This window comes from Mastigoproctus giganteus, chromosome 12 (genome assembly GCF_048544385.1).
Source record: "Mastigoproctus giganteus isolate SK-2022 chromosome 12, ASM4854438v1, whole genome shotgun sequence".
Taxonomy (NCBI): Eukaryota; Metazoa; Arthropoda; class Arachnida; order Uropygi; family Thelyphonidae; genus Mastigoproctus; species Mastigoproctus giganteus.
Genome location: NC_143586.1, coordinates 15,384,272 through 15,393,646, shown reverse-complemented (window position 1 = coordinate 15,393,646; position 9,375 = coordinate 15,384,272). Strand labels below are relative to the sequence as shown.

General features: G+C 36.7%; 1 protein-coding gene across 1 annotated transcript in view; it reads left to right on the top strand.

Annotated features, from left to right (window-relative positions):
* The first annotated feature begins 785 nt into the window (after nt 1–785).
* The window catches only part of LOC150076725 (uncharacterized), a 194,474-nt gene continuing 185,884 nt past the window's right edge, over nt 786–9,375 (top strand). The window contains exons 1-2 of the mRNA XM_090386626.1: nt 786–1,021; nt 7,161–7,379. Of these exons, the coding sequence (XP_090242752.1) occupies nt 786–1,021; nt 7,161–7,379 (455 nt within the window). The remainder of the gene's footprint in view (nt 1,022–7,160; nt 7,380–9,375) is intronic.

The following is a 9,375-nucleotide window of genomic DNA, read 5'->3' as shown; positions in this document are numbered from 1 at the left end:
AGTTTATAAGTATTAGCTATACATTTTGAGGAAGTAATATTTATTGAATAACAAAGCCTAACAAGTAGTACATGATGTTATCACATAGACAATAACTTGAATTGTAAAATGCCTATAAGTGACTTCTTATAATAAGATATTTAAGTACTTTTCCATTTAATTAGAATTTGGTTTGATTTAATTTGATAATTTCAATTTTTATACTCTTATAATTTAGTAATTCAATATTTTACCTATAAATAATTTATAATTTTTTGACAAGCACTATTCTTATAAACTTACAAACTCACTTCATTTTTTTATAGATCTCTCAGAATATAATGAAAATATTTTCAATAATTAGAATATATTTCCTTTAATATATTTGAAGAACACAGTCTTTGATAGAGTCATTCATTTATAATAGAATGCTTTCATTATTGATGACATACAACCATACAAAGATGAGAAAAGACATGGGAAATTACCTTGTGAGATCCTTTGCATCATTTTTCTGATATTAATTGGATTCCATTATTGTTTTGAGCTCCTAGTCCAGATGAAGTTGCAACTGAGATGCTCAAACTTATTGATGATGATAACATAGGAAAGCTTACCGATCTATTCAATAATATATACCAAACAGGACATATTCCAGACAATTGGCTTAAATTAACCTTTGTGGCACTTCCTAAGAAAAGTAATCCTAAGTCTTGCAGTGACTTCTGGCTAATCAGTCTTATGAGTCATATGCTGAAAATATTATTAAGGTGATTCGGAACTGCATATTTTCTAAATGTGAATACATGATTGGTGACATGCAATTTGGCTTCCGCAATGGCCTTGGAACTAGAGATGCATTTTTCTGCATGCAAGCGTTAATACAGAAATGCAGAGACTTAGGACAATACGTGTATATATGTTTCATTGATTTTGAAAAAGCTTTTGACCATATACAACATGACAGCCTCATCAACATGTTACAACAGATTAGACTTGATGGTAAAGACATATGTGTTATCAAGGATCTATTGGAAACAGGGCAGGTCAGAATGGGGGACACTGAGATGCAGGAATCAGGCAAAGCTGTATACTCTCACCACTACTGTTCAACATATACTCTGAATATATTTTCAGTGAAGCTTTGGAAGCTACGAAAAAAGGCGTAAAAGTAAACGGCCACATAATAAACAACATTTGTTATGCTGACGACACAATATTAATAGCAGGTAACAACAAAGAACTGCAAGAAATGTTAGAACAAGTAAATAAAGCATGTGAAGATCAGGGCTTGCACATCAACATACAAAAAAAACAAAAATAATGATCATCAGTAAGACTGGAGTCAACGGGACAAATCTTGTTTTAAATGGCAAGAATATTGAAAGAGTAAAAAGATTCAAATACCTTGGCTCCTGGCTAAATGAAAATTCAGACCGTGATGAAGAGATTAAGATCAGAATTGAGATTGCGAGATCCAGATTCATGAAATATAAATCACTGGTTTCGGGAAAAAACCTTGCACTGTCAACTCGCATGAAATTTGTAAGGTACTATGTGTAGCCACTACTTCTGTATGGAGTGGAAACTTGGACATTCAGGGCTTCAGCAGTGAAGAGGGTGAAATCCTTTGAGATGTGGGTATATAGAAGAATGCTGAGGATCCCCTGCATGAAGCAGATGACAAATGAACAAGTGCTACAAATTATAGGACATTTTAGCAGTTAGGAGCTTGAACCCCGGCCTACTCAAAGAGTGTGTGTTATTGCACTCCAGCTCCTGACCACTCGGCTATGGAGGCCCTTTATAGGACATAATCGGCAAATGGTAAGCATTGTGAAAAGATGAAAGATAAAATACCTGGGACATATCATGAGAGGAAGGGAGTATGAGTTGTTATGGGTGGTCCTAGAGGGGAAAATGGAGGGGGAGAGAGAGAGAGAGAGAGAGAGAGAGAGAGAGAGAAGTTGGCAGATGGAAAACCTCATGGATGGATAACATCAAGAGATGGTCAGGACTGGATTCAAAGAACTTGTCAGATGGGCTGAAGATAGAAAGGAGTTCAAAAAAGTGATCACCAACCTCTGAACTCAGAGATGGCACTGAAAGAAGAAGAAGCTGGTTTTGAAGTTATATTTAAACAGTAGTATTAAATTACCTATGAGGTCAAAATATTCCGGGTGCACATATTTAACTAAAAATAGTTCCATCAATAACAGCTATACCTATACTAGCAAATAAAATGCAAATAACATATGTTGGTTAATACTTTGAGGGGGACAATATGGTATACATAAATTTGCTATATTGGTATTAGAATCAATAGTGGCACTAGAAAGCAAGCTTATATAACATCGGCAAAAAAAAAAAAAAAAAAAAAATCCCATATCACATTAGCATTAGCTGAGGCATATGATGCAAGAAAGCAAGCTTATGCAGCATCAGCCAAAAAAAAAAAAAAAACCACTCCCATTTCACCTCTCCGTTCATTCGAAATACCTGTCCAGCTGAGCCTTAAATTTATTTAGGCTATCAACTTCCACAACAAGGGATGGAAGTCTGTTCCACCAACCAACTACACGCTGGCTAAAGGCAAATTTCTACACCTACATCTGTCTTTCCTTGATTTGAATTTATACCCTCTCAGGTGATTATTCTGAGCAAGAGGAAGAATCCCATCAGCATTGAGCATACTCAAACCATTCAAGGCTTTCTACACCTCTATCAGATCACCTCGCAAGTACCTAGTCTCCAGACACTGTAATTTGCAAAGCCTTTCTTTGTAACAGCAACCCTTTGTTCCATTCACTAATCTTGTTGCTCTTCTCTGTGCTCGTTCCAGCAGCTCTACATCCTTCTTGAAATGAGGCCTCCAGACCTGTATATGGTACTCAAGGTGTGGCCTGACCATTGCCTTATAAAAGGAATAATCACCTCCTTATCCATGCTAGAAAAGGCACCACGACAAGACACCATGAGCTACTCTTGCAGCCCGTCTGCACTGATCAGAAAACTTCATATCTGCTTGCACAATTACCCCCAGGTCCTTTTCATTCTCCACTACTGTCAGTGTAGTACCGCAGAGTTGATACGTTGCGCTGGGGTTACTGTTTCCCATATGTAGTACTTTACATTTGTCAATGTTAAACTTCATTTGCCACCTCTCAGCCCATCTGTTCAACCTTTCCAGATCCTGTTGCAGCAGCATAGCGTCAGTAGTGTCCTTAACAACCCTGCCAACCTTTGCATCATCTGCAAACTTGGACATTAAACTTGATATCCCATCATCAATATCATTCATAAACACCGAAAACAACAACGGACCCAACACTGAACCTTGAGGAACTCCACTAATAACATTAGTCCACGTTGAGCAGTGTCCATTGATTACCACTCTCTGTCTTCTGCCACTCAACCAACCCCTTATCCATAGCAGCAATTTGCCTCCAATGCCACACTGCTCCAATTTGTGCAGCAGTCTTCCATGTGCAACAGTATCAAAAGCCTTTCTAAGATCCAAATATATAATATCAAAGTTATTCCCTGCATCCAGTTCTTTTGTGACTACATCATAGTATCCAATCAAATTGGTCAGGCAAGACCTGCCCTTAACAAAACCATGCTGCGTCTGAGCTATAACTGAATTCTTGTCTAGATGATCCTGCAGTGCTTCTTTAACCAGTGCCTCCATTAATTTACCTGGAACAGAAGTTAAACTAACAGGTCTATAATTACTTGTGTCAGCCTTTGATCCTCCTTTGTGAATTGGGGTTACATTTGCACATCTCCAGTCTATGGGTACCTCCCCTGAGTCCAAAGAAGCTCTCATAATTATGGCTAGGGGTTTCCATACTTCCTTTGCTGCCTCCTTTAATATAACTGGATAGATTCCATCCACCCCAGGTGCCTTTTTTATGTTTCTCAACAATTTCTCCTCCAGTTTCCTCTCAGTTATTACAAAATCATCTAGCTCACTGCCAGAGTTTACTTCACCTCTGGCATTCCCCTTCCTGAATAACTCCTCATGTGTGAATGTAAATGCAAAATACTTGTTTTCTTTGTTAGCCGCCTGAGCAGGATCCTCAACTGTTGAACCGTCAATATCCATTGGACCAATCTGATTCATCCCTTTCCTTCTAGAGTTTACATAAATAAAGAACTCTTTTCTGTTTTTCTTTGCATCCTTTGCCAAGATTTCTCATAATCTGCCTTTGCCTCCTGCCTAATCTCCTTTGTGACTTGGTTATAGACCAGCTTATATCTATCATAGGCTTCCATGCCACCCATTAATTTATATGTATCCCATGCATTTTTTTTCTCTGCCATTGTCTCATTAGTTCATCTGACATCCATTTTGGCCTAAACCTAGAACAATATTTCTTAGTTGGTATATAAAGCCTAGTTATTTATTTGTTATTTTTTTGGTTTTTAGGAGCATTAGCAACTAAGGCCATATTGCTCCGGGGATATGCGGTGGTTATTCCCTTACCTTTCTGCATCCTCCATATTTGGTGGGCACAGGCTCGAGTAAAGCCCAGTAGCTTCAAAGATAAGTTCTATGAATGCTACCCATTTTGAATTTTCTGTTGGTAACGTCATCAGTTGGTCCCACTGTATAGAATTTAAATACTGTCTCAGACCATCGTAGTCGCCTTTATGAAAGCAAAAACCCTTCCCTTCCCTTCTCTTGATGGTAGTTACCTCTTTGAGTAAATCCCACTTCAGCACACTGCGATCACTGCCACCTAGCGGTTCCTTTATCTGCAGATTCTTAATGCATGAAGAATCACTACTGATAATCAGATCAAGAGTATTACTCCCTCTAGTTGCCTCCCGAACATGCTGATGTAGAAAATATCAGCATGTTCGGGAGGCAACATGCTGAATATGCTGATGTAGAAAAGAATCATCCAATAAATCCACAAAAGCCTTGCTAGTGTGTGAGTGACCAACCCACATATTCCAGTGAATATCTGGGAAATTAAAATCTCCCATTATAAGACTCTCTGATTTACTGGCCCACTCTATTTCCCTGTACAGTTTCTTATTATACTCATCAGAGTCATTAGGCCTATATCACACTCCTACTCTCAATTTTGATCTCACAATGCTTATGTCATACCAAACTGACTCGACACTGCACTGTCCAGCGATGTCGACTGGCTTCACTTCCTTGGATTTTATGTGTTTCTTATCTAATAGCATAACCCCCTCCTCCCTTCCTTTCCTGTCTATCCTTTCTGTACACATTGTACTCCCCATATTCCAGTTCTGCATTCCTTATATTTGTGTGACACCACGGCTCTGATATCCCAACAATATCTGCCTTTGATGTTTTGAGCAATACCTCAAATTCATCAAATTTATTTACTAAACTTCTAGCATTGGTGTACACACAAGTATACATGCACCTGTTCCTATTCTTTGCTATCCTAACACAACCGATGTATTTACTTGTACCTCAATGACTCCCAGCAGTCTCTGAAATACCCTGCATCTTGTTTTCCAGGCTGCTGCTCATTCCAATAGAAGCAGTGCAAGAATCACTTTTACCTCTGCCAGTGGCTACTGTTAATCTATTAGTCCTTGTATCCCCCCCAAGCTAGCAGTTTTCCGACTCACCTAACACTGCCTTGATAGCATCAGCAAATATTCTTGCACCCTTTCTATTTAAGTGTATCCCATCCCTGTAGAAGCAGTCTCTCCTGTTAACAAGTACAGACCAGACTGAAAAAAATTCTACCTCTTGAGCCTTGCACAATCTTTCCAGGGCCAAATTGATGATAGGCCAATAGCCTTGAAACGGTGCTGTCTGGGTGGTTGTACTCACTGAGAATAAGTAACAATAGTCTTCTCTATTAGTGAAGCGTTACTTATTTGAGGTTGTGCAATATCATGGCAACTCGTCTTGAAAGAAGAGCACAATATGAGAAATAGAGAAAATGATGCCTACTACAACAACTAGTTCGTGGTTTCTTAAGAGTTGTCTATGGGGTGTGTGTGTGTGTGTGTGTGTGTACACCGATATTATATGGATAATAAAATTTCATGAAAATCCCTTCACTGAGAGTCAAGAAATAAGTATTATTTCTTTGTCTATCCTTCTACAGAAGGATAGACAAAGAAATAATAATTATTGGATTGATTTCTATTGGCCCAATTTTAATGAATTTGGGATGGCTCAACAAATCTTTTAAGAGTCTTAAATATAAAGTGTTATAAAAATTCATCTACTGGGAGCGTATTACAGGCAGATGGAAAAAAAAAAATAATATTGGAGTTCTATTGATTCAATTTTAATGAAAGTTGAGACTGCTCAGGACATATTTTTAAAAGGTCCAAATATAAAATTTCATGAAAATCCATTCACCAGGAACCAAGTTATTACATGTGTATGGACAGACAAACGGACATGGTGAAGGCAATAGGAACATCATACACGTGTTAACATGCTTAAACATTACTGCCTTGTTCCAGTTTTTAATTAATTTGTCTATTTCTAAATTTTATTCATCTCTCCTAGCTATCATAACTTTTGTTTTAGTTAACTATTTTTCATACCTAAGTGTCAACAACCTTGATCTAATTTATTCAGAGATTTTTGAAGAAGTTGCAAGCTTCTATTTAATAGCAGACTATCATCTGCAAATAATAATATTGGTAATAAGATATACCCCTGCACAACTCCAGATTTATCCTTAAAGTATTTTCCAGTGCTTCCTTCAATTCCCACTACAGATGCAGAAGTTTATACTAACTTTTTATTCCTGTTAGAAGATTGTAACTTATATTACCATGGAGTGCCATATTTTTCTAAAATTTTAAAGAGCACATTTCTAAGTACTTTTCAAGCTTTTTCAATTTTTTTTAACAATTCCTGAATACAGAGTCTTGTTCCATTCCCATTATTTCAGTAAAACTATATTTATAGTTTTGAAAAATAATATATATATATAAAAAATTGTGTAGGCAGAATTGTAGATAAGTTGTCTCTAAGCTGAACATAAAAATTGCATTATTAGTCTTCAGTAGGAGTAAAGATCATCCAGTTATTGAAATAAAATGCAGAAGAGCATATGAATTTTATTTCAGATAATGTTTTTTTTTTCTTTTTTTTAATTTCAATTGTATTGTTGTTTAGAATATCAAGATGTACTTTTTTTCTTTTTTTCCTCCTTTAGATGTGAGCAGAGTAATGAATTTTTTGATGATCCAGTTGAAATTATGCTAAGAACAACTGAGAAAGATATTTTGAAAACTGCTTTGCACACATTTCACAGTTCAATCTTTCAGAAACCTCCAGATAGACTTCCCGTCATTTTAATTCGAGGTAGTACAGGGTGTGGAAAAAGTTATCTTCTTCATTGGGCTGTTGAAGAAGCTAAAAAACTGAATTATGAGTGAGTACCGCTTTATAAACGAAAATCTAAGAAAGTTCAGCATAAATAGATGCTACTTTTCCATTCAGATTTATTTCCTGCAACCCATGCTACTTTCATTAAAGTATTGTTGGATTTGATTATAATTTCCATTTGAATTATAATAAAACTTCTTTTGTTAGACTTCAGTGAAATATAATGGAAAATATAAAAAACAACACAGCCAAAATAACACAGATGAGATCATAGTTATTATTATTATTGTTATATTATTTCTCCCTGATGGGGAGTTCCATTCCATGATGGGTACTGCTACCAAGTGGACTGGGTAGTTGTCATGTGTAGTGTTACTGTTGATTGAGGAACTCTGACTATCCTACAGGTGTTCAGGATTGTGACTTTCTGGAGTTCCTTGTAGTAGGTGTTCTCTGAGAGACCTATTGCTGCTAGGCTGTTCTGTAGGGTCTTTGGCAGTATACTGGTGGTTGACACAATGATCAGGATGGTTTAATATTATTATTATTAGAAGTAGTAGTGGCAAATGATGAAATTAATCAAGCTTATAGAGCATTCAACTTACCAAAAAAAACCAACACTTCTCATTTCATCTGTCCTTCCCCTCTAGCAGTTTATCTAGTTCTTCCTTGATTTTATTCAAATTAACCACCTCCAAAATATCAGGCGGGAGTTTGTTCCAACAATCAACCACCCCCTCTCTCTGGGTGAAGGCAAATTTCTACACATCCGACCTGTTACTATCCTTCCTCAGTTTGATTTTATGCCCCCCTATGTGTGTAATATGAGAAAGAGGGAGGATTCCATCAGCATTGGGAAATAATACTCAATTCATTCAAGACCTTAAACACCTCAATTAGGTCTCCTTGCAGGTGCCTATTCTCCAGATTCTGCAATTTGCAAAACTGAAGCCTTTCTTTGTAAGAGCACCTTTTGACTCTTCTCTGCATCCATTCTAAAAAATCCACATCCTTCCTAAAATGCTTGCAGACCTGTATGCATTATTCAAGATATGGCCTAACCATTGCCTTATACAAAGGGATAATCACCTTACTGTCCCTGCTGGCAAAATTCTTGTACATTATTGACATAATCCCATAAGCTGTCCTGGGAGCCTATCTGTTCTGCTCAGAGAACTTGATATCTGACTGCACAATTATCCCATATTTTTCCCATTCTCCACTTTAGGGAGTGTGGTACCACACAGCTGGTATGTTAATCTGGGATTGCTGTTCCTCATATGAAGTAATTTGCATTTGAAAATATTAAACTTTAATTGACACTTCTCAGCCCATCTACTTGTAATATATCTAGATAGATGTGATATTTCAATTTCAAGCAATGAAAAATGCCATGCAATTAAGACATTTTCAAACAAATAAGCATAATGACAGCATGCAGTGCATAGAAAGAAATGCAATTGTACATTTTGCCTTTCGTGGTGGTGATGATGTCATATGTGAGAATGTTTATTTGCATCTTTTGTCATAGAACATAATTTTCTTCTCAGTTGTTCTGGTCATGCAGATGCATTGTTCAGAAATAAGTTTCCAAATAGCAAAACAGCAAACAAATACAGTTATGGAGAAGCAAAAACAACAGGCATTATTAGTAAAAGTGCATGGATTGAGAAAAAAGAGCAATTGAAAATGAATCATTTTTGATTGCAACATATATCAGTAAACAAAGATTCCAAGCTATCTCCTATTGGGATGACCTTTTGCAATTAAAAAATTCATCAAAATCAAAAGCAGCTTACTCTCAGTACCACCATTGGAAGTTGATTCCACAGGGCACAACATTGGAGGTCTACTGAATATGGGAGCCCTTCAAGAAACCATTTGACACTTTAGTGTTGACAATAGAAGGCCTAAAAACTGGAGTAAAAAAAAGGTATTAAAAGAGGAGATTGAATAGTGTGGTGATAATTCTTATCATCTTATTAATTTGAGTGCTGAAAAGGGAGCTGCATGCATTCCTGTGAAAGTGGATGAATACTGAT